Raw genomic sequence first — 26,703 nt, 5'->3', positions numbered from 1 at the left:
TATTTTATTTTGTTAGGTCTGGGGTCTGGTGTGGCCTAGTGGAAAGTGTACAAGGATGGGAGTCAGGAGACCTGGGTTCTAGTCCCAACTCTGCCACTGGTCTGCTGTGTGACCTTGGGTGAGTTTCTTAACTTCTCAGGACTTCAATTTCCTCACCTGAGAAAAGGGGATAAGATACTTGCTTCCCCACTGTTTAAGATGGTAAACGCCTTATGGGATAGGGGCTGGGCTGATCTGATTATCCTATATCCACACCAGGCTCGGGGCTTGCCCACAGTAAGCACTCACTCAATACAATAGTAATTACTATTGTTAGTTCTAAGGTTGGCAAAGTGCAATCTGAAATCAATTGCCCACCTCTCACAAACAGCAGAGAAAACAAACTGCCCAAATCTGGGATTATTAGAGATTTTTATTGTTCCTGTTTCAGGATGAATAAACACCCAACAGCAGGCAGCAATATGAGGCAGCTTCCTGCCTCCTAACTCAATTTACAGAGCTCCATAGAGACCTGCCGTATTTCAGAACACACAAAATTCTCCTTCACCCAAATGGGAGTCTTGTGGAGGGAGGAAAGACAATAACTCTATCAAGGGTTAAATAAATGGCTCCTAAATCAGGAAAGGAGGTCAGAGGGGTGGGAACTGTTGGCCTTACAGGTTTGATAAATTGGCCACAAGGAACACACAAAGTAGAGCTCTCCCAAAGCCATCTGGTAAATCTTCAGGAAAATATGCTTTGTATTAAATACCTCAGTACACGATTCACCATAAATGTTGCCAAATGCAAATCTCCGTGAGCTAATTGAATAGGAAAATAATGATCCGTATGTCAAAAACCCAAACCTGAGGCAAGGAGGGTACAAGACGAGTGTGACCAAAAATCAAATCTTTCAAATCTTGGCCCTCTCTCCTTCCACCTGCACCTCCTTTCTGCCAAATCCACTGCATTTCAATGGTTTCAAAGCATTTGACGTTTCACAATAGGGTTGGTTGCTACATGGGCATTAACCTCAGCTTGCTGAAAAACTGCCAGGCTTGAAATTTAGCCACTGTCCCAGGTGTGCCGTGGGACCAATTCACCAGTCGCAAGGTCCTCTAGGGATTTCACTGTGGCTCTTGCCATCCCTGGAGAGAATTCCTAAACCCCCTGGATAATGACCGCAGAGGAAACATGACTTTACTGGTGATATCAATCAATCCATCGTATTTATTGAGCTCTTACTGTGTGCAGAGCACTGTACTAAGCGCTTGGGAAGTACAAGTTGGCAACATATACAGTCCCTACCCAACAGTGGGCTCACAGTCTAAAAGGGGGAGACAGAGAACAAAACCAAACATACTAACAAAATAAAATAAATAGAATAGATATGTACAAGTAAAATAAATAAATAGAGTAATAAATATGTACAAACATATATACACATCTACAGGTGCTGTGGGGAAGAGAAGGAGGTAAGATGGGGGGGATGGAGAGGGGGAACTTAGGTTAATTATCAAGATTCTGGTTATTATTCCCAGTGGAGGAGATGGATCAGAGAATCTCTCTTTCACATCCGGGATACTAAGCCCTCTGAAGGCGATAACCAAACTCTGAGTCCAGGAGGACGAGGCAAAGTGCGCTTCTTCACACCAAGAAACCCCCTGCTAGTATAGTCTTCTAGACTGTGAGCCCACTGTTGGGTAGGGACCGTCTCTCTATGTTGCCAACTTGTACTTCCCAAGTGCTTAGTACAGTGCTCCACACACAGTAAGCGCTTAATAAATACGATTGATTGATTGATTGATTCTTCTGATGTCCAGTAGACGGTGCTTGATACTGGGCTACATTGGCTTTTTCTCTGTTACGCTCGCCTTCGCCCCACACAGCACAGTAGTTCAAATCCGTTTTTCCGAGTTCTCCTCTCCCTGGCCTTCTATATCCTCAGTGAATATATGCTGAAGCAGTGCCAACAGGAAATGTCCAGGCTGAAGTAGAAAGGTAGAAAGATTCACTCTCTTCAGACCCACGTTTTCTCTTCCCTAGAGTCATCATTGATTCCCTTTCTTCCTATTGCCAGATTTTTGAAGGAGAGAGGTACACCAGAAATGTTGGTTAGATTATTAACAGCTCTCAAGCCCTAGTTTTCAGAATACAATGCCCCACTTACCAGGGTCCAGCCACCGGGGACATAAAAAGAGTGGCAAAGGGCAGGATCTAGCCCTTACCGCTGAATTGGCAATGCGCTGGGACGGTAGAATGAAAGGCTATAATTGCTCTAAGCTCCATGAGGCTGAGAAGTTGTGGACTCTCCAGTTCCAACCTTGGGGGCAGCAGTTAGGAAATGGAAGCTGGCTCGGGGATCCTTGCAATGGGTTAATATATTTTGGGAAGGGGGCTGGTCATTGCAAGGGCTTAGTACAGTAAGCACTCAATAAATATGATTGAATGAGTGAATGAATAAATGGGGAGGTTGGGGATTCCAGTCACACTCCCTGCTCAGCTGCCTGCCATCCCTCAGGAGAAGCGTGGCTCATTGGAAAGAGCCCGGGCTTTGGAGTCAGAGGTCATGGGTTCAAATCCCAGCTCCACCAATTGTCAGCTGTGTGACTTTGGGCAAGCAGCTTAACTTCTCTGGGCCTCAGTTACCTCATCTGTAAAATGGGGATGAAGACTGTGAGCCCCCCGTGGGACAACCCGATCACCTTGTAACCAGAGGAAGCAGTGTAGTGTAGTGGAAAGAGCAGGAGCCTGGGAGTGAGAGGACCTGGATTCTAATCTCTGCTCCATCACTTGTCTACTGTGTGACCTCAGGCAAGCAGCATGGCTCGGTGGAAAGAGCCCAGGCTTGGGAGTCAGAGGTCGCGGGTTCTAATCCCGGCTCTGCCACGTCAGCTGTGTGACTTTGGGCAAGTCACTTAACTTCTCTGGGCTTCAGTTACCTCATCTGTAAAATGGGGATAAAGACTGTGAGCCCCCCGTGGGACAACCTGATCACTTTGTAACCTCCCCAGCGCTTAGTGCTTTGCACAGAGTAAGCGCTTAAAAATGCCATTATTATTATCCCTTAGGATCTTGAATCACCTGAGCCCTTAACCCCTTCCTCTGGGTTACAGCCCACTCTCCCAACAATAACTATCTCTGGGTGGGCCAACCCTTCCCTAGCAGGTTCTGGTAGGGGAAGGAGGGGGGTCTCACCTGCAGGTGCCTCCTCACTCTCTTCAGGCTCCAAAATTAGGGACTGGGTGGGGAGGGGCTTATCCTCAGCAACCTCTTTCCTCTACTGAGGGGGTCTAAATGGAAATAGCCCAGGGGAAAGAGCCCTCAGAACCCTGAAATCCTGCAGGAGATTTGACTCTTCCACCAGCCAGCATCATTCAGAAAAAGGGTGGTGGAAAGTTCTCACTTTAACTCTCTGTGAAGGTTCCTACCATCGGCACTCTGGTGGAAGGTGCCAATATTTCTTTTCAAGTGAAAAGTCAAAAAAGGGATGGGAATTGGGAGGGGCAGGCAGGCAGGCTTTGAGGAGCTTCATGGTCTTTTTAGCCCTAGTTGACAGAGACTGTGGGGAAAAGGCTGAAGTCTAACCTCAAAGGCCATAGTAGTGAAAACAGTGGCTTCACACCCATGGCTGGCAACCCTAGGGGGCTATATCCCCCATCACCCCAAGGAGTTGGCACTCATGGCCGCCATATGAAAGGAGAGTTTCAGATGACCTGAGATACCCAGATGTTTGCTTGTGAGTCTATAGCCTTCTGATGCCAGGGACAGTAGGGAGTCAAGGCCCTACTGAGAGCTCACCTCCTCCAGGAGGCCTTTCCAGACTGAGCCCCTTCCTTCCTCTCCCCCTCTCCCCCCTCTCCATCCCCCCATCTTACCTCCTTCCCTTCCCCACAGCACCTGTATATATGTATATATGTTTGTACATATTTATTACTTCTATTTATTTATTTATTTTACTTGTACATATCCATTCTATTTATTTTATTTTGTTAGTATGTTTGGTTTTGTTCTCTGTCTCCCCCTTTTAGACTGTGAGCCCACTGTTGGGTAGGGACTGTCTCTATGTGTTGCCAACTTGTACTTCCCAAGTGCTTAGTACAGTGCTCTGCACACAGTAAGCGCTCAATAAATATGATTGATTGACTGATTGATTGACTGCATATCTGCCTCTGGCCCTCCCAGGAGTCCAGCCTACTGAAGCACGTAGGTTACAGGTACAGGAGAAACACCCTCACATCGACTCTTCCCTGTCCCAACACCCTCCACCCCCTCTCTGAGCCAGAGACATACACATTCAAACACCGATTTCTCAAAGGCACAGACAGGCTTCATTCATCTACTCCAGGGACCAGAGAAGGAAGTAGGGGCTTTATCTGCTCTTGGGATTAATTTGCCTCTCCTCAACTTCCATAGATCCCTGGGCCTTCTGCTATGGGAGGTCTCTTAGACTGAGAGGTGATTAGTACCAGCTTTCTCCTCCCCCTCAGACAAAGCTCAGTCAAGGCTCTGGCCAGGAAGCAGGATATTATGCAGGTCTCTCTGCATCCCTCACGACCAGTTGTGCCTGACCCCCTGGGTTGCGATGGTAGAAGATGGATCCCAAGGAAGAATATTTTTTAGAGAGAGACCTTCAGTGGGACCGCCCCTCCTGTCAACAAATTCCCTCCTTTTCTGGGCGCTAATCTGACTCTGACAGTCGTCTTGACCAGTCTCAAAGCAGTGGCTCTACTACTTCCCATTCCAGTATCCTGACCCTTGTCCCAGTAGCCTGACTAGGGAGAATTTCAGGACCACCAGAGGCCCGGCACGAGGAATGGACATGGATTCTCCCATTCGCATGCTCCCCATCGACAGCAAGGAGCCAGGCCAGAGGTCATCAGCTTGGAACAGCCTAGCAGCACCAATGACCTGGTGACCCTGGGGTGGACGGAGGTTGGGGCAGGAGATTGGGGCCAAAGACCACCTGAGATCACTTACCTTCTGACGGGGAATCACAGGCAGAGGGGAGTCAATCCGGGGGGCTGAAGTGGAGATTGGCACGGGGCGCTTGGACCTGAAAAAATTCAGAAATAATACAGGAAAAAATGAGATTGTGTTGACACCCCACCAATTTTCTTCAAATGGCTGTTCAGAGAGCAGCATCAAAGAGACACATCAGTCAGTTAGCTTCATCCTCAAATCCCAACCACTCCCATAATCCACTAGTCTCACTTCCCTCCTCATCTCACTGTCTTCCTTCTTCCTGACTGTTGGGTGTGGGAGTATGACTCCATCAGCATCCTGAAGCGGGCAGCACTCTGTCTGCATGAAACCCAGGAAAGAAAAGGAAGTAGCATGGCTTAGTGGATGAAGCACAGGCCTGGGAGCCAGAAAATTTGGGTTCTAATCCTGGCTCCACCATTTGATTGTTGCATGACCTTAACTTAAGGTCACAACTTCTCTGTGCCTCAGTTTCCTCAAACTGCAAAATGGGGCTTCAATACCTGTTCTCCCTCCTACTTAGACCATAAGCCCCATGTAGAACATGGACTGTGTCTGGTGTGACTAACTTGTATCTACCCTAGTGCTTAGAATAGTGCCTGACACATAGTAAGTGCTTAACAAATACCATTAAAAAAAAAAAACAAAACAAGGGTTAAGGGGAAAGCACTGTAATGAGACCCTGGAACCTAGCTTCAACCCATCTCTGCCTCTGTCTTCCCGCAGGCCCTGGCTGCTCCGGGTAGGGTCAACCTACTTCTACCCCAGCCCTGCACCCAGGGAGACCTTGCCTCTCCGTGGGTAAGATGCTTTTCCATTTGGCCCTGAGGAAATCTGTGGCACCTCTTTCCTCGAAGACATCTAAGAGCAGACAGGAGCTGGTGGCCAGGCTGGCATAGAGATAATCATGGTCTAAGTTCATCTGTGTGTGTATGTGGGAGGAGACGTATGCAATGACCCCAAGGGCTCATTTCTGGTTCTGAGATTCTAAAGCATATCAGCCCAGAGTGACAAGCTGTGGCTGTTTCTTTGAGAACATAGAAGTAGGAACAACCCGTTTGACTATAATATCTCTTTGACCAGAGCTCAGGCCCTGTCTGTACCTTTGGGACAAGTGAGTACCGGGGGTGGGACCTTTATACCTGAAGGTGTGTTAGAAAAAAAGAGTGTAGAGGTAGTAATCAACCAATCATATTTATTGAATGCTTACTGTGCTTATTGAGCATTGTACTAACAACTGGGAGAGTACAATGTAAAAGAGTTGGTAGACACGATCCCTGCCTTCAACAAGCTTACAGTCTAGAGGAGGGGACAGATTACATAAATAAATACACTTTGGATATGTACCTAAATGCTATGGGGCTGAGGGTGGGGTGAATAAAGGGGGCAATTCCAAGTGAAAGGGCAATGCAGAAGGAAGAGGGAGAAGAGGAAATGAGGGTTTAGTCAGGAAGGCATCTTGGAGGCCTGTGATTTTAATCACTAAATCAATCAATTGCATTTAATGAGCACTTACTATGTGCAGAGCCCTGTAGCAAGCACTTGGGAGAGTACACCGTAACAGTATAACAGAGCTGGTAGACACAATCCCTGACCAAAATGAGATTACGGTCTAGAGGGGGACAAACATTTATATTAAGGTAAATTAATAATTTAATATAAATTTTGGATATGGACATAGGTGCTGATAAGGCTTTGAAGGTGAGGAGAGTGATCATCTGCTGGATATGAAGGGGAAGGCGGTTCTGGCCAGAAGGAGAAAGTGGGCAAAGGATCTGTGGTTAGACAGAGCAAAGTGTGTGGGCTGCATTGTAGTAGGAAATCAATGAGGTAAAATAGGAATGGGCAAGGGGATTAAGTGCTTTAAAGCCAAAGGTAAGGAGTTTCTGTTTGATGCAGAGGTGGATGTACAGCTACCGGAGGTTCTTGAGGAGCGGGGAGATATGGTTTTGTAGAAAAATGATCTGGGCAGCAGAGTGAAGTGGGGAGAGATAGGAGACAGGGAGGTCAGCAAGAAAGCCGATGCAGTAGTCAGGGTGGGAATAATAATAATGATGGCATTTGTTAGGCGCTTACTATGTGCAAAGCACTGTTCTAAGCGTTAGGGAGCATACAAGGTGATCAGGTTGTCCCACGTGGGGCCCACAGTCTTCATCCCCATTTTACAGATGAGGGAACTGAGGCCCAGAGAAGTTAAGTGACTTACCCAAAGTCACACAGCTGACAAGTGGCAGAGCCAGGATTTAAACCCATGACCTCTGACTCCCAAGCCCGTGCTCTTTCCACTGAGCCACGCTGCTTCTCTAGGAAAGGATAAGTATTTGGATCAACATGGTAGCAGTGTGAATGGAGAGGAAAGGGAAGATTTTAGTGATGCTGTGAAGGTTAAATCAACAGGATTTGAAGACAGATCGAATACAGTAGTGTAGTAGTACTATTTATTGAGTACTTTCTTGGCTCAGTGTACTGCCCTAAGTGCCTGGGAAGTACAAAAGAGAAGTGGTACATTTCCTGTCCACAGAGAGCTTACACTGTAATGGGGAGAATGGACATAAACATATTTACAATGAAAGATGTCGAAATGAACAGTTGAAAGACCAAGTGAATAAACATATAGAAAAGGACTGAGAATGACTATAGATAAGCTTCAGAAGTAATAGAGTAGGCTCATTGGGTATGTTTGGTTTAGAGGGCTGGGAAATTAACTGGGGAAGGCTTGTTGGAAGACGTGAGATTTTAGGAGGACTCTGAATTTAGGGACAGCAGCGGTCTGTCAGAATTGGGGAGGGAGTCAATTTCAAGTCAGGCCAACAGCTTGAGAAAGGAGATGGAGATGGGAGAGTCGAGAATGAGATACAGCTAGAATGTTGGCTTGCGGGAAATGGAGAGAGCGAGTCGAGGAACAACAGGTAAAAAGAACAGATAGGTAAGGTGGGGTGAGTATGTTGAGAGCCTTTGAGGACAACTGGGAGAAGTTTTCGTTTGATGAGAGACAAAGGAAGCCACTGGAGGGTTTGAGGAGAGGAGAGATTTGGAACGAGATTTGGGAGATAGTGAGACTGGTGAGGAGACTGAGGCAATAGTTTAGCCAGGATAAAACCAGATCTTGAAGTGGGGGGAAGCAGTTTGGGTGGAAAGGAAGGAGTGGATCCAAGAGATGTTATACAGGGGGAACTGGCAGGATTTGGAAGTAGACAGAACATAAGAGTTGAAAGACCGTGAGGAGGCAAGGCTGACACTGAGGTGGTGGGCTTCTGGGGAAAGGTGGGTGTTGGCATTATTGACTAATATGGAAAAGTTTGGAGGCAGATGGGGTTTTGGAGTATAGATGAGAAGTTTTGTTTTAGTTGTGTTAAGTTGAGATGGTGGGAGAGCATTTAAGTCCTGGAGGCTAGAGGAGATATGAGACTGCAGGTTAGTTGAGAGGTGAGGGCTAGGGACAGTGCTAGGCACACAGTAATTGCTCAATTTATTATATTGACTGACTGATTGATTGACTGATTGACAAAGAGACAGATTTGGAAGTCATCCGAAGTAGTGTGGCTCAGTGGAAAAGAGCCCAGGCTTGGGAGTCGGAGGTCATGGGTACAAATCCCAGCTCCGCCAATTGTCAGCTGTGTGACTTTGGGCAAGTCACTTCACTACTCTGAGCCTCAGTGACCTCATCTGTAAAATGGGGATGAAGACTGTGAGCCCCACGTGGGACAACCTGATCACCTTGTATCCCTCCAGCGCTTAGAACAGTGCTTTGCACATAGTAAGTGCTTAACAAATGGCATCATTATTATTAAAGAGAAGGATGGTGGCTTGGTGGAAAGAGCACGGGCTTGGGAGTCAGAGGTCATGGGTTCTAATCCCGGCTCCCCCACATATCTGCTGTGTGATCTTGGGCAAGTCAACTTCTCTGAGCCTCAGTTCCCTCATCTGTAAAATGGGGATTAAGACTGTGAGCAGTGAGGTGTGAAGTGTGTGAGCAGTAAGTGTGAAGGTGAGGAGAGTGATTGTCTGCTGGATACAAAGGGGAAGGCAGTTCCTCAGTTCCCTCATCTGTAAAATGGGGATTAAGACTGTGAGCAGTGAGGTGTGAAGTGTGTGAGCAGTGAGTGTGAAGGTGAGAAGAATGCTTTATTGAATGCTTATTGTGATTACTGAACATTGTACTAACAACTGGGAGAGTAGAATGTAGAAGAGTTGGTAGACACGATCCCTGCCCTCAACAAACTTACAGTCTAGAGGAGGGGACAGATTATATAAATAAATACATTTCGGATATGTACCTAAATGCTATGGGGCTGAGGGTGGGGTGAATAAAGGGGGCAATTCCAAGTGAAAGGGCAATGCAGAAGGAAGAGGGTCATGGGCTCAAGTGCTTAGTAAATGCCATCATCATCATCAACTACCCCACTGAATTTCCTCTTTTCCACATAAAGTCTGATCCATCCCATTAGGCTGACTTGATCACAAACTGATCACCTTGTATCCTCCCAGCACTTAGAACAGTGCTTTGCACATAGTAAGCACGTAACAAATGCCATCATTATTATTATTATTGTTTCAGAATCAGTATATTGGTACATCTGGGGAAGTGATGCCAGAAGAGGACAGATAGTTTTAGCTTTGACATATTTTAGGTTCTCAAATACTCAGCAAGTAGGGAAAATTTCTAATCTGAAAGAATGGCAGTGTAAGAAGCAGCATGGTCTAGTGGAAAGATGGGCCTGGGAGTCTGAGGGTCTGAGTTCTAATCTCCACCACTCATCTGCTATACGATATTGGGCAAGTCACTTAACTTCCCTGTGCCTCAGCTACCACATCTGTAAAATGGGGATTAAGACTGTGAGACCTATGTGGGGCAGGGACTGTGTTCAATCTGATTAAATTGCATCCACCCCAGTGTTTAGGACAGACGGCGTCTGGCATTCCATAAAAAAAGTCAGCCTAATGGGATGGATCAGATTTTATGTGGAAAAGAGGAAATTCAGTGGGGTAGTTGATGATGATGATGGCATGTACTAAGCACTTACTATGTGCAAAGCACTGTTCTAAGTGCTGGGGAGGTTACGAGGTGATCAGGTTGTCCCATGGCGGGCTCACAGTCTTAATCCCCATTTTACAGATAGGGAACTGAGGCACAGAGACATGAAGTGACTTGCCCAAAGTCACACAGCTGACAACTGGCAGAGTCAGGATTTGAACCCATGACCTCTGACTCCAAAGCCCGGACTCTTTCCACTGAGCCACACTGCTTCTCTAGTTCCCTAGTTCTAGTTCCCCCAGCTGGTGGGTTGGTACCTCGGTGTTGGACAAATTTGAGATCTGTAAATGATCCTGGGTACAGTCTGCTCACGGGCTTTTCATCTCTAAAATCACAAGATGAATGGGTTAGGGACAGGGGAACACCCTGATGAGATTCATTCATTCAATCGTATTTATTGAGTGCTTACTGTGTGCAGAGCACTGTACTAAGCACTTGGGAAGTACAAGTTGGCAACATATAGAGACGGTCCCTACCCAACAACGGGCTCACAGTCTAGAAAGGGGAGACAGACAACAAAACAAAACATGTAGACAGTACATGTACACAGTACAGTACATTCAGCGACACCAAGGACATTAACACAGTCGCAAGCAGGTTTAGAGATCTTAATGATGGTAGAGGGGATTAGAAGAGCTCTCTGGCATTAGCACAATCTGGATGGTACTAGGAGGGAGAAGCTTAAATGCTTCAAGAATTGGGGACATAAGGAGGGAATGGGCCTTTTTGATATACAAAAATATATGATTAGGTGGGTAATTATTTGCTTCAGTTATTATTTATCTTGGGCCCAGACCCAGCCACCAGGAGGGAAATAAGGTAAGCCAACTCTCTCTTTATGTGCAGTTTTCTTTCTTTCTCCATGTCTTTCCTCTGGCTTAGCCCAGAAAGAGAGAGAAAAAGCAGTGAGAGAGTGAGAGAGAAAGAGAAAGAGAGTGGTGGTGGGGGTGGGGCGGTGATGTTCAGGGTAATAATAAAATTGTGGCACTTATCAAGCTCTTACTACATGCAAGCACTGTGCTAAGCCCTGGGGTAGATGCAGTACCATCAGATCAGATACATCTCTCTCCCAGATGGACTCCTAGTCCTAGAGGGAAGAGAAATCAGTATTTAATTCCCATTTTAGAGATGAGGCAACTGAGGCACAGAGAAGTCCAATGTCTTTTCCAAGGTCACTCGGCAGAAAAGAGGCAGAGTCCAGAGTAGAACCCAGTTTTCCTGACTCCCAGTCCTATGATCGTTCCACTAGGCCACGCTACTATAATCAATCAATCAATCATATTTATTGAGCGTTTACTGTGTGCAGAGCACTGTACTAAGCTCTTGGGAAGTACAAGTTGGCAACATATAGAGACAGTCCCTACCCAACAGTGGGCTCACAGTCTAAAAGGGGGAGACAGAGAACAAAACCAAACTAGCAAAATAAAATAAATAGAATAGATATGTACAAGTAAAATAAATAGAGTAATAAATATGTACAAACATATATACAGGTGCTGTGGGGAAGGGAAGGAGGTAAGATGGGGAGGATACACTATACACTGTGTGATGCCCCTGGCCCTAGCTTCCTGGTCAAAGGGATGGGTTTCCAATTTGCCAATCCACTTGCAGACCCAAGGCTTTCACATCCTCACTCATTCATTCATTCAATCAAATTTATTGAGCGCTTACTGTGTGCCGAGCACTGTACTAAGAGCTTGGGAGTACAAGTTGGCAACATATAGAGACGATCCCTACCCAACAGTGGGCTCACAGTCTAGAAGGGGGAGACAGAGAACAAAACAAAACATATTAACTAACTAAAATAAATAGAATATGTACAAGTAAAATAAATAGAGTAATAAATACGTACAAACATGTATACATATATACAGGTGCTGTGGGGAAGGGAAGGCAGTAAGGCGGGGGGAATGGAGAGGGGGAGGAGGGGGAGAGGAAGGAGGGGCTCAGTCTGGGAAGGCCTCTACACACATTCCTTTACTATTTACAACTGTCACTTTCATATCCTCCCAATCTGAACTCTAGGCCCCTGTCTGCCGGTAAAGATCCATGTGCTTTAAAGGATGTGAGTGGTGTCTCACTCTGCAGCAGTGTGTAGGCCAGATGAGGCCCAGCAGCTGCTGAGGAGAGGGCACAGAAGCCTCCTGCTTTCAACCAGATACTGCCACCTTATCCTGAACAGCCAGCTCAGAATGCCAGGTGAGAGGGGATCTAATCACCACCACCCCTGGAAAATGATAATAATAATAATAAAGATGGTATTTGTTAAGTGCTTACTATGTGCCAAGCACTGTTCTAAGCTTCAAGGTAATCGGGTTGTCCCACGTGGAGCTCCAAGTCTTTATCCCCATTTTACAGATGAGATAACTGAGGCACAGAGAAGTTAAGTGACTTACACAAGGTCACACAGCAGGCAAGTGGCAGATCTAGGATTATTCATTCAATCGTATTTATTGAGAGCTTACTGTGTACAGAGCACTGTACTAGACGCTTGGAAAGTATAATTTGGCAACAAATAGAGGCAATCCCACTCAATAATGGTCTCACAGTCTAGAAGGGGGAGACAAACAAAATAAAACAAGTAGACAAGCCTCAATTACACCCTCTGACTCCCAAGCCCGTGCTCTTGCCACTAAGCCGCGCAACATGTCCCACTCATATTGGGATTCTCCAAGCCCTAGACCAAAGTCCAGAGGAAGGAGGAAGTAGATGGTCGAGGATATTGGCTCTCATCTCTAGACTATACGCTCATTGAGGGCAAGGTATGTGTCTACCAACTCTCGTATGGTACTCTCCCAAGAGCTTAGTATGATGCTCTACACACAGTAAACACTCAGTAAATACCAGTGATGATGATGATCACTGAAGAAGCACCAGTGTAATTGGGCATCACCCTGGGTGTCTGAGCAGCCCCACCGAGGAACGCACCATTCACCCCAAATGGGGAGGAGATCTAGAAGAGGTAACCTGAAAAATGTCCTGACTCACCCAAACTCAGCGGTTCATCAGTTCATCTAAGAAAACCACCAGGGCTTCACAAGACATCAGGACATGCTGAATTGCACTTTCCAAGTGCTTAGTACAGTGCTCTGCACACAGTAAGTGCTCAATAAATACGACTGAATGAATGAATGACACCATATAATGATGAGACGAGCCATGGTCCCCAAAGAAGATCAGCATTTATAGTGTGTGAACGGGCCAGAGGTGAGCCAATATCCCAGGGCAAAGGGAAACCAGAGTCAGGAGAGCCCACTTAGATCGGTGCTCAGCACATCTTCTTTTGGAGATCCTACCCCTCCTCAGAAAACAGACACACATCCTGCCTCTGGTCTGGAACATCCTCCGTCTTCAAATCTGACAATCACCCTCCCCACCTTCAAAGCCTTTCTGAAGGCACGTCTCCTCCAAGAGGATTCCCTGACTAAGCCCTCATTTCCTCTTCTCCCTTCTGTGTAACCCTTGCACCTTTTAATGGTACTTTTTAGTGCTTACCATTGGTCAAACACTCTTCTTAGTGTTGAGGTAAGTACAAGCAAATTAGATTAGATATAGTCCTTGTCCCAAATGGACTCTCAGTCTAAGTAGGATTATTTAATCCCCATTTTACAGTTGAGGAAACTGAGGGACAGAGAAGTGAGGTGACTTGCCCAAGGTCACACAGTAAGCATTTGGCAGAGCCGGGGTTAGAACCCAGGTCCTCTGGCTCCGAGGCCCATGCTTGCTGCACTAGGCCATGTTGTTTCTCACATACTTGGATTTGCACTCTTTATTCATCCCTCCCTCGGCCCTGTAGCACTTATGTAACTATCCAAAATTTATTAATTTATTGTAATGTGTTTCCCCCTCTAGACTGTACACTCATTGTGGGCAGGGAACATGTCTACCAACTCTGTTATACTGCACTCTCCCAAGCACTTAGTATGGTGCTCTGCACACAGTAAGCACTCAATAAGTATAATTAATGACGGATTTGCAATCAGATAATTAGTATCGAGCCTTCCAAATATATCTAGTTACATGAATGCCTGATGAGATATCTGCCACTGAATCAAAAGACTTCACCCCCATCAACAGCTCAGATGCCCCCACAGCGAGTGACTACAATAAAAATAAAAAGCGCTTCGACAGTTTATGATAGACTCATCGCAAGAGGAAGTAACATTCGACAAACTGATTATAATGGGGGATTACAGTGCTCAAGTTGGTAGCAAAATCCAAACGTAGGAAATCCATGGGACTGGCAAACTAAGCGACAGTGATCTACTTTTCCCCTGTGAATGCATACAGTAAGTGTTCAATAAATATGACTGACTGATTTATTGATTGAATGGGCCAAACACTATCTCATGATCCCCAACACCAACAGCTGATAAGAAATATACTTAGTTCTGCCACAGTATATATTCTCATTCCAGATTCTGGTAAAAAATTGGGAACATTCATCTGAAAACATGAATCTGTTTTGATAAAGTGTGACATGGTGGTGGAAAAACCAGTTTGGGTGTATGTGCCCAGTGTTGATCCCTGCATAGCTCAAGTTTTCCTTAACAAGAATGCAACCTCCATGTTGTAGGAGAACTGAATATGAAAGGGGAATATTCTGGATGCCACCATAATCTTAACAGTAACATCTCAGGGCTAAATCCTAGTGTGACAGGAGGATGTGAAGAATATTCAGATCATGATAGCCACACATGGATCAGACCACTCTATAAGTAAGTCCTTGATGTGTCCTAGTGGAAAGGTACCGGCTTGGGAAATCAGGGCACTTGAGTTTTAATCCGGGTCCATCATTTGCAGTCTGTGTGACCTTGGGCAAATCACTTAACTTCTCTGTGCCTCAGTTTTCTGTAAAATAGGGATTTAATACCTGCTCTTTCTAGATTGCAAGCTCCTTGTGGGAAGGGAACAGGTCTATTATAACTAATATAACTGATATAAAGACACTCCCAAGCACTTAGTATACAGTGCTCTGCACACAGTAAGCACTCAATTAATACGATTGATTGACTACTTAGACTGTGAGTCCCAGGTGGGCCAGGTACTGTGTCCAACCTGATTATCTTGTATTTATCCCGGTATTTAGTACAGGGTTTGGCACATACATACTTAATAAATACCAAGATTATTTTATTACTATTATTTAGAATGATAATCATCATCTGATAAACTTCAAAATTTCTCTGCGTTTACAGTTTTTTACATCGAAAAGTGGCCCCCAAATCATAAAGGTGACCATTCTCTCATTCAATCGTATTTATTGAGTGCTTAGTGTGTGCAAAGCACTGTATTAAGTGCTTATGAGAGTACAATGCCCATGACAAGCTCACAGTCTAGATATGAGCTCACAGTCTAGACTAAATGCTAGGCTCTTAAAAATCAAAGACATCTGCAAGAAGCTTAGTAGCTTATGCACTCAGTACAGTGCTCTGCACACAGTAAGCACTCAATAAATACCTTTGATTGATTAAGCTCCACAACAGCAGTACAGCAGCCCTAGTGGAACATGGAACCATGATTGTAATCTACAGCACAAACAGCAAATGGGACATGGCACTGTCTCCCAGGCAGCCATTAAGACATCGGCTAAGACTGACTCAATAAAAACAAGTCAGAGATACAAAGACTTCTTTCAGGAAAACAGATAATGCATCAACAAGATTTATACTTGGAGTTCCTGTCAAAAGAAAGCAAGTTACAGAGACTTAAGCCATGACATGCAAATCAAGTTAAAGGGATAGGTGTAATGATCAGTGAGATGCCAAAGCTGGCTGGTTGTGTCAGAGCTGGGAATGCCCTACGCCACTGTCACTATGGCAAAGTCAGGCCACTTTTCTTCAGTGTATTCTTTGCAGACATGTTGGAAGTTGCAACAAGGGACTTAGATTCAGCAATAGAACATGCTCCCAAACCCTTGGGAAACTCTTCCAATTTGGCTCAGTGTGGCAGCGTGGCTCAGTGGAAAGAGCCTTGGCTTGGGAGTCAGAGGTCATGGGTCTAATCCCAGCTCCGCCGTTTGTCAGCTGTGTGATCTTGGGCAAGTCACTTGACTTCTCTGTGCCCCAGTTATCTCATATAAAAATGGGGATGAAGACTGTGAGTCCCATGTGGGACAACTTGATAATCTTGTATCCTCCCCAGTGCTTAGAACAGTGCTTTGCACATAGTAAGTGCTTAATAAATGGCATTATTATTATTATATACACTTTGCCATAGGCTGCAATCCTGCAGCCCTATTTTCTTGTTGCCCTCTGACTCCCAGAGGGAACATGGCTGGCAGGAAAAAAGAGTGTGAGTGGTGCTGCATAAATCATTATCATTGTAATCAATTTCTCCACACAGGTTATCAGTCCTGAAGTTTAACAACCAAACCTCTTTCATTGATTCCCAGTGGAAGACTCCCTCTTCATATGGGTATGACTGTGCCCGAGGAAACACAGAGCCAAGAAGGCATGCAAATTATTATGAACTGCTTTGCAGACTCAGCTCATTACTACAATTTGATGTAAAGTCTGAAGAAAATCAAGGTATGTCAACCTGTGCCAGGCAAACCCTATCCATACCAAATATCTTTGTTGGCTAAATGGAAATTAGTCATCACAGAATTCTATTATCTATCCAATAACGTAGTGACAGTCAAGGAAAATCAAATGAAGGGAGACTAGAGTGCGACTGTAGTGTAGCATCAGGCTTCAGACGCAACCAAACTTCTACAGAGCTTCTGACCAACCCTCTTTTAGATGTGAGGCCAACTTCTCATAGATTCTGTCACCGACTCCCTAAGCAGCTCTATCAGCATCATTTACAAGCCAGACTCAATATCAGATGACAAGATAGGATCATGAACAACAAAATCCTGGTAAAATGTCAGTCTGTTAGCACTGAAGCCTGCTCATGCACATCCCACCTTCATGAAATTGGGGGATGCGAGGAGAATGGAAGGCAGAAGGATTCCAAAACAGCTCTCCTACAGAGAACTGAAATTGGGCAGCTGAACGTATGGATGACAGAGGAAACCATTTAGTGATGCGGTAAGCAAAGCCTCGGACTATGTGTCATCTTCGCTGTAGTTATGAAAGGAGTAGTGTAAACTCACTGTGGGCAGGGAACATGTCTACCAACTCTAATATATTGTTTTCTCCCAAGCACTGATACAGTCCCCTGAATACACTAAGCACTCAATAAATACAATTGACTGATTGAGCAGAAGGTTCAAAAACAAAAAATGACTGCACAAGCTTAAAGATATTTTGGATTTCTCTGGAATGTTGCATCTGAGGAGCCAGAAACCACATTCCTGAAGGTTTGTACTGGATCAGATCAGCCTCGGACATCCCAGTTCTTCTGGGTTGATGAGGAGATCTAAGAAACTCAGAATGTCGACTCCAACCACCACCTCTGACCAAAACACACTGAATCACTGAACTTCAACTTTTTTATATGACCCCAATTTTCAGATTAAATCCTTCCAAAGTGGATGTGGACCATTTTAGTGAATCCATGGATTTCCTGTTCTACCAAAAGTGACCTGAGCAGGGAACAGACCTCAGCAAATTCTGTCCTGCTCTCCCTTAGCCAAGATGCCTCCTCCAATTCCACAGGGAAATGTGAATGGGTCCATGACCACTCCTCCTCCCCAGACTCTATACGTGGGACCCCAAAGGCTTGGGGTCCAGCAGAAAGCTCTGGCCCAGAGGGCTAGCCAGAGAGACGGGTTCATACTCTGAGGGATCCACAGGACATCCATCTCGGTTTCAGCCGAGAGACCCTTGGGACCCTCTCCCTTGAGACAGTTCTGTGCAGTTAGCTGGGCCTGGAGCAGGGGTGCGATGGGGGGGCAGGTGTTGAGGACCTGATTTCATCTACCTCCTCATTCCACATCTCATGGTTAAGGGGTGATTAAATTTCTAGCCCATACATTTCCTGGATTGTCTGGCCTGATTCTAAAGTGCCTTAAGGGCCTGGTGGCAGCAATCAATCAATCAATCCATCAGTGGTATTTATTGTGCTCTTACTGTGTGCAGAGCATTATATTAAGCTCTTGAGAGGGTACAGTTTTACAGAGTTGGCAGCAGTGTTACGTGGTCTGAAGGACCCAGTCGTGTTCCCCCCACCTTTTCAGACTTTCACTTTTCTATCTCCCCCCCAATAATAATAGTAATAACTGTGGTATTTGTTAAGTGCTTACTTAATGCCAGGCACTTTACTAAGTGCTGGGATGGATACAAGCAAATTGGGTTGGACATAGTCCCTTTCCCACATGGGGCTCACACTCTTAATCCTCATTTTAAAGTTGAGGTAACTGAGGCCCAGGGAAGTTAAGTGGCTTGCCCAGGGTTACACAACAGACAAATGACAGAGCCAGGATTAGAACCCAGGTCCTTTTGACCGCCAGGCCCTTTCTCTATCCACTAGGTCACGCTCTAGAATGTAAGCTTCTTGTGGGCAGGGAACGTGTCTACCAACTCTGTTATACTATAGTCTCTCAAGCCCTTAGTATAGTGCTGTGCACAGAGTAATCACTCAATTAATATGATTGACTGACTGACAGAATCTTTGGAGTCCATCTGAACTACTAAAACGTGTTATGAGTTATTGAACATCATCCCTGCTGGGCAATGAAGGGTGAGACTCGAGATTTTCCTAGAGATTTTCCAACAAGTTTGGCACTCAATCATCAGGCAATTATGGTGCCCTTTTGCAAACTCTTCTGCAGCCACCTGTGAAGTGGGGAAGGATCCACAGAGAGGGCCACCCGCTCGCTGGGATACTCTTACAAGGTGAGAGTACTTTAACGTCCTTTGGAATCCCTGGTGGCTCTCTGGGTTCCTGCTCCTCAGATATGAAGAGATGGCCCAGGATGGGAGTGAAAACATCAGCCTCTTGTAAAATGTAAAAGTCATACCTAATTAGGAATTCACGCCTTTCTCCCCCCAGCTGACATGGAAATACTGGCATGGGAAGGTTGTGGACTCAGGTCTCCCCTTGCTGAATGACACTGGTCAAGTCACCTAAACTTCTCAGGGCCTCTCTTCGTTCACTGGCAATATAGTATCACTTTCCCACCTTAGTTGGGAATTACAAGTTGAAATGAAGACCGAAAGGACTTTGAGATTTTCCAAAGAATATTAGAGGAGTAGTCTTTCTTCCAGTCTAAGAAAACACTGCTGTGCCCTCATGCAGAACTTCAGATGTCAGGCAGCTGCCCAGGAACAATTGACAGGAGGAAAGAATGTTGCTTTTCCTTCAGAGAGGCTTGGCTGATAACCTAGGGCAAGGGGCAAGTTGCTTAAAACAACCTGCCAGATTGGCACTTTTGCTCCTTTTCTGTATGGCGGAGCCGAAGTGCTTGGATCCCGGAAAGGCTTTCTCAAGATGTAGCTCTGGGGGAAATGCCCTGGAGCTGGTGGCAGGGATTCAGAGAGGCCTGGTCAAAGTGGGACATTGTTCAGGGAAAAACAGAATCAGTTCAGCTCCTCCCTCCTCCTTCCACCAGGATGGCTCTTGGAGACCTTTTCTAAGTCACGAGTGATAAAGCAATCAGATACCACTCTGTCGCACTGGGTGTTTCTTGGACCTCAGCAGAGAGGTCTGAGCTCTGCTTCTTAGCCGAGTCCCAACAGGGAAGGCTTTGTTGAGAAAGTGTCATCCATCTATCCATTCCTTCCCTCCCCGACACTCCTCCAGCCCTGGACTTTACTATTTCTGGTGAGACCCACCAATGCACAGCTGCTTGGGTGACTGAGTGAGGCATTTGTTTAAGGTTGAGGATCTGGTGTCTAAAATTCCAGTTCAGATTTGCAGAAAATAGGCCCACTGTATACAACTAGGCTTGGCGGCAGTCATAAATATTTATAAGGCCATCAGGAATGAGGCCTAGGTGCCAGTGGGGGCTGAGCAGAGCCTTTGGGCACCACGTAGGGGCTGCCACCCACCCAACATTCGGTGTTGGTTCAAGTCATTTCCACAGCGGGGGTCTTGGCTCATCTGGGCAGAAGGCCATGCCACCCAATCCCTGTCCCCCACCGACCTCTAGACTGTAAGCTTGTTGTGGGAAGGGCATGTGTCTGTTTATTGTTGTATTCTCCCAAGCACTTAGTACAGTGTTCCCCACACAATAAGCGCTCAATAAATACAATTGACTGACTGACTCATGGTTTCTGAACTGTTTGTGCAGCCTCTGCAGCGGCAGGCTGAGGAGATCCACACCTTGGAGGTAGTTCTAAGGCAGGACTAAGGGAGAGCGGCCCTGACTCTGCCCTCTCCTTCTCTCTTCTCTGGCTGGTTTCGATCTCCTTCCCCTTCTCTTCACCTCCACTCCTCATGGCAGCTTGCCTGCTAGCTGCTTTTTAATGGGCTCAGAGAGGCTGCTGTCTGCCTGATTCAGGTAAAGAACTATAGTGAATCCAATTTCCTCATCCTCTGAGCAGCCTGAGGTTCAGAGCACTAAAGAAGGATGGTAAAAAAGTGTCCATGTTTGAATGAGTGTGTGTACATGCCTCTGCGGGTGTGTGTATAAATATCTCCCCTCATCGCTACAAGCATTTCTTAAATATTGATTTCATGACAAGCTCTGGAAAAACTACAAAAAAGAGAAATTTGGAACACCGCCTCAGAACCTTTCAATGCTTCTTTAAAACACTGAAAGTCCTCAATTTCCCTCTCATCAGTGACTGGAATGGAACCCAGTCAAGCCCAGAATATGTTGAAAGACCTTTCCACTCCACCTCTTGTCAGAACAGCAAACTGACAGGGCCCTCAGGAGGAGAGACCTGCATGGAGACTCTCTTACACCCGCTTGTGACTTATATCCCCAGACTGGGAGCCCGTTGTTGGGTAGGGACCGTCTCTATATGTTGCTGATTTGTTCTTCCCAAGCGCTTAGTACAGTGCTCTGCACACAGTAAGTGCTCAATAAATACGATTGAATGAATGAATGACCTGCTTAACTAATCCAATGTTGGTACCTGTTACTAGGGAGGAGTAAATTTTGAATATTTTGGGAATGAGACTGTACAGCTGGGGAGGAGTGTGGAGGCGGTCTATCTAATCCTGCTCAGATCCTTGTCCCTTTAAGAGTCAGCGTTCAATGGGCATTTTTACGTGGTTTCCCTGCCCATCTTGCTGTCTACCCACTGAATCAATCAGTGATATTTATTGAGCGCTTACTCTGCGCAGACTACAGTGCTTGATGCTAAAGAGAATATAATAGAGTAAGGAGACATAATCCCTGCCCTCAAGGAGCTTAAACCCTAGCTGGGGAGTCAAACATTAAAATAAATTGCAGGAAGGGGAAGCAACTGAGCATAAAGCTATGTCCCCTCGGGGCATAGCAGTGTGGGTCCAAAGTTGGGGCAGGAGAGGACAGGGATGGGAAGGGAGAGGAGAAAAAAGGGAGAGGAGCAGGGCAGCTTCAGTTTGAGCCCTAAATCAGTCCTGGCTTTGGCGTATCCCTGGTTTCCAGGCATTGATAGGCAGTGCTGGTGACTGCTATCAAGTTTCACAGCCGAGCTTATCATAATAATAATAATGAAAGTAGTAATAATGATATTTGTTAAGCACTTACAATATTCCAAGCACTACACTAAGCACTGGAGTAGAGATAAGGTAATCATTTGGACACAATCCCTGTCCCACATTCATTCATTCTTTCATTCAATTGTATTTACTGAGTGCTTACTGTGTGCAGAGCACTGTACCCTAAGGGGAAGATTGAATCCCCATTTTACAGATGAGGAAACTGAGACCCAGAGAGGTTAAGTGACTTTCCCAAAGCCACAGAACAGTCAGGTGGCCAAGGCAGGATTGGAACCCAGATCCTTTTTCCACTACGCCATGCTGCTTCTCACCTGATCTGCACCCGCACAGAAACACTAATGACCAGGTCTGCCCCTCACCTCTCCAGTGGGTGCCCACAGATCATTAGCACAGGCGAAGTGTGACTATGAAGATCTGTACTAAGCAGGCACTAGGAATGGAGCCTGGTCTTTCACTGAAGGTTCTCTGTGAGACACGGCAAGGATGGGGGTGAGAGGGGGAGACAGTACGAGGGTTAGGGTGAGTGGGTGAAACAGGAAGTACAGAGGACCCTGTACCCATGAGCAAAAGCTTATGAAGTGGTTCCCAGCCATAGCATTTCAAAAGAGGGTGCTGAGCCGCACTGCAGATTTATGCCTCCGTTTGTTTAGATCCTGGGAGCTCTTTTGTCTTCGTTCCCCATTAGTGACCCTGATGGGTCAGCGTCTTAGGTGCAGCAAGATCTGTGACTCTGAGGCGAGCCAAGCGCTCAGCTTTCAGGGATTTCCATTCCATGGGCCAATGGAAACTTGCCAGGCCCCCGTGACCCTCCTCTTGCAGGTCTGGACAATTATGGTCAAGGAAAATGGAAATGCAGCCTCTGATGTCGCTCTGGAAGCCGGAGGGCCGGACCCCGGACCTGTGCCTGGAGGGATCACCAGAAACAGGTGTGGGGAGATGGGAATCTGGTCGGAGGGGCGTGAGGCTGGGGGAGGGGGGGCAGTTTGGCTCATCGCCCTGTCCATCCAGGAGTGACGCAGAAGGGGCTGGGTGCTCGATGAAGCCAGAGGGCTTCCCCAGTTTGAGTTTCATTTTAATGTCTGTCTCTCCTTTAGACTGTAAGCTCTTTGACAGCAGAAATACTGTCTACCAACTCTATTGCATTGTACTCTCCCAAGTGCAAAGTTTAGGGCTGTGTACACAGTAAGCATTCAATAAACACCATTGTCTGATTGACCCTGGGCAAGCTGTGGTCAGCATTCCCTCTGCCCATTTGACTGCACCCCGGAAGGATGGCAAAGGACTCAGTGCCACGGGCTTAATCCCATTTAATTCCTGGCTATGGGTATCGGGTGGCCAGTGACAGCATTCAGAAAATCCAGACCCCAAGATTTGTGGGGTGTTATATGTGTTTTGCTGGCATACGGCATAATGTGGTGACATCATACGGGTGCCATTTTTGCAGAAGCGCACCCAATCGTGTCTGAAGCTCAAGCATTTCTCCGGATATCATTGCATTTCCCTTCCAGGTCCCTCTGAACACAGAGGCCACTTCCTGGCCATGAAACTCGATGGCTAGAGTTGTGACTCAAGGAACTTGAGGCACTGAAAATATAAATACTGGACATTAAGGTGTCTGGTCTCTAGCTTACAGTCTCTGGTCTGTAAGATCGTCTCTAGAATGTAAACTTGTTGTGGGCAGGGAATGTGACTGTTCATTGTTGCATGGTACTTTCCCAAGCCCTTAATACAGTACTCTGCACACACTAAGTGCTCAATAAATACAATTGAATGAATGAATGGTCCTGAATCTGTACCAGAGAGGAGAAAAGCAAGCCAAAAACTGGATTTTCTGATATAAAATCTGATGGGTAGCCCCACCGCTGGTGGATACCAATGGCTCACAAGGAGTAAGATCGCAAGAAAAAGTCACTAGTTTCCTAAAATGAATCTGCACGTCAGCAAACACTGGTCCTGAATGGGCCAGAGGTCTGGGCCCGGTCCACCCCAGTCCAACCCACCCATCCTAGAACCAATTCTGGCCTCCAGCATTCCAGGCCTCCAACATCAGGCCAAACCAGAAAAAGATTCAGGCTCCCCCTGAGCAGGACTGGACATGTGCAGTGGTCCAGGCAGCAGTCCCAACAACTGTTCTGGGTGGAAGTACAATACCAATGACAATTTCAGTCTGAAACTGGGCATGGGGAGGGAACCTCAAGCCCTTGGAAGTTCCCCGGATCCAGGACCTGGGATCCAGGACCTGGGCTCAACCCTCACTGGGTGGCTTTGTTCATTCAGCCTGTGGGGTTGTCTTTCTTACCAGTATTTACACCACAAACAAGATAGTGCAAAACCCACTTAGTTTCCTCAGGAGTCTGACTGCTTTAAAGGCATTGCATTAATCTGTACAATTAGATAGCCTCACTTAGATTGCAAGTGCCCTAAGGGCAGGGATTTTGTCTATTTTGTACCAAAGGTTTTGAGCACCCGAAATAAGGCCAAATAATAATAATAATAATAATTGTGGTATTTGTGAAGTGCTTACAGTGCTTTGCACATAGTAAGCGCTTAATAAATGCTATTATTATTATTATTATTACTATATGCAAAGCACTGTATCAAATGGGGTAGATACAAGATAAGCAGGCTCCACATGAGTCACAGTCTAAGTAACAGGGAGAACAGGTATTGAATATCCATGCCGCAGATGAGGGACCTGAGATACAGAGAATTTAATAATAATAATAATGATAGTATTTGTTAAGTGCTTACTATGTGCAAAGCACTGTACTAAGCGCTGGGGAGGTTACAAGGTGATCAGGTTGTCCCACATGGGGCTCACAGTCTTAATTCCCATTTTACAGTTGAGGGGACTGAGGCGCAGAGAAGTGAAGTGACTTGCCCAAAGTCACACAGCTGACAAGTGGTGGAGCCGGGATTAGAACCCGCGACCTCTGACTCCCAAGCCTGGGCTCTTTCCACTGAGCCACGCTGCTTGCCTGAGGTCACACAGCAGACAAGTGGTGGAGCAGCGATTAGAATCCAGGTCCTCTCACTCCTAGGCTCCTCTTCTTTCCACTACACTACACTGCTTCCTCTGGCTAGGTACTGTTTGGGTAATCAATAGCTAGAATCCTAGGATCCCAAAGCTGATAGAGACCTCAAGAACCTGATCACCTTGTATCCCCCCAGCGCTTAGAACAGTGCTTTGCACATAGTAAGCGCTTAACAAATGCCATTATTATTATTATTATTATTATTATTATTATCTTGTCCACCCTCTGCCTCCAAGCCAGTGAATGGCCAGGTTATCCAAGACAGCTGGGTATCTATTCTTTCCTTAGAGATCATCAGGGAGGAGACCCTTCACCATCCACTGGACACTTACTCCAGTGATGAATTGTCCCCACAGTTAAAACGTTCTATCCAATCAAAACCTCTCCTGCTTAAATTCCACCGGAGAATAATCAGTCAGTGTCTTCTCCATGAAAACCCTTTATAAGAGAAAAATCTTGTGTCCAACCTCATTACCTTGTATCTACCTCAATGCTTCGAACAGACTTGGCACATAGTAAGTGCTTAACAAGTACCATAATTAATTCATCTCTTTAGCCTTCTCTTCTCCAGGCTAAACAGCCCCAAAGCTAATACCTTTTCCTCAAAAGACCCATTTTTCAATCCATGAATTATTTTAGTTGCTTTTCCCTAGAGCCTCTCATTTTTACTAGACTCCTGGATCCTAGACTCTATTAAGGATCTAATAATGCATTAGAAGTCCTCTAGACTGTAAGTTCACTGTGGGCAGGGAATGTGTCTACCAACTCTGTTATAGTGTACTCTCCCAAGTGCTTAGTACGGTGCTCTGCACACAGGAAGCACTCAATACATGCCGTTGACTGATTGATTCTCAACTTCTTCATGTCCTTTTCCAGCCAATACCTCTCAGGGTAATGTGAGCTTTTAATTACAACGCTGACTCATTCAGCTATGATCTACCATGACCTCCCAGGTCTTTATTTGCCGTTCTTGGACAAAGCTGACATTCCCCTATCCTGGACTGCCATTTGTTTTTCGTCCCTCGTACTTTGACCCTATTGAATTTCATCCTGTTTTCGCACAACCATTTTTTCCAACTGGTCTAATTTTTCCATGTCACAAATCTTCCCAAGTGTTAACTGCTGCTAATCAGTTTATTTCCACTTATTCATTTTTCCTCCACCTTGATCATCAATGAAGATATCAACTAGTATTGATCTCTAGGGGTTACCACTAACTAAGCCCTACTGAGTTATTGATCTTCTCCTGTACAAGTGACAGCTCTTGGTACTTAATGATGAGAGGCTGCACTTTCCACTTTTCCAAGGGATGAAGACGCAAGGGGTCTGTAGCCTCCTTTCTTAGATAGGCCCAGAAAGGGGAGGTTCTACCTCAAATCAGTATGGCCTAGTGGAAAGAGCACAGGTCTGGGTGTCAGAGGACCTAGGTTTTAATCCCAGCTCCACTTCTAGTCTGCCATGTGACCTTGGCCAAGTCACTTCACTTCTCTGTGCCTCAGTTACCTCATCTGTAAAATGGGGATGAAGACTGTGAGCCCCATGTGGGACATGGAGCGTTTCCAGCCTGATTATCTTGGATCTACACAAGGGCTTAGTTCAGTGCCTGGCTCATAGTAAGTGTTTAACAAATATCATTGAAAAAAGTCACCTGGGCAATGGACTGAAGCTAAAACCATATCTAGGAGTCCGATCCAGGACTTGATCAGTTTCACTATTTCAAACATGGGTATCAAGACACTCTCCCCTTGCTGATGGCCATATAAATAGTCGCCAAAAAAATCAATCAATGCTCTCTATCAAGCAGCGTGGCTCAGTGGAAAGAGGATGGGCTTTGGAGGCAGAGGTCATGGGTTCAAATCCCAGCTCCGCCAATTGTCAGCTGTGTGACTTTGGGCAAGTCACTTAACTTCTCTGTGCCTCAGTTACCTCATCTGTAAAATGGGGATTGAGACTTTGAGCCCTCCATGGGACAACCTGATCACTCACCTTGTAACCTCCCCAGCACATAGAACAGTGCTTTGCACATAGTAAGTGCTTAATAAATGCCATAATATGTGCAGGGCACTGTACTAAGCACTTTAGATTGTAAACCCCCTGAGGACAAGGACCATGTCTAGTTCCCACCTGTAT

At 45.9% G+C, this 26,703-nt stretch overlaps 1 protein-coding gene across 2 annotated transcripts in view; it reads right to left on the bottom strand.

Annotated features, from left to right (window-relative positions):
• LDB3 (LIM domain binding 3) overlaps nucleotides 1-26,703 on the bottom strand; it is a 148,635-nt gene that overhangs the window by 86,687 nt on the left and 35,245 nt on the right. For both annotated transcript variants that reach the window (XM_038743480.1, XM_038743479.1), the window contains exon 4: nucleotides 4,960-5,035. In XM_038743480.1, the coding sequence (XP_038599408.1) occupies nucleotides 4,960-5,035 (76 nt within the window). The remainder of the gene's footprint in view (nucleotides 1-4,959; nucleotides 5,036-26,703) is intronic.

This window comes from Tachyglossus aculeatus, chromosome 3 (assembly GCF_015852505.1).
Source record: "Tachyglossus aculeatus isolate mTacAcu1 chromosome 3, mTacAcu1.pri, whole genome shotgun sequence".
Classification (NCBI taxonomy): Eukaryota; Metazoa; Chordata; class Mammalia; order Monotremata; family Tachyglossidae; genus Tachyglossus; species Tachyglossus aculeatus.
Note: the sequence above shows the minus strand (reverse complement) of the source record. Positions and strands in the feature narration are given on the sequence as shown.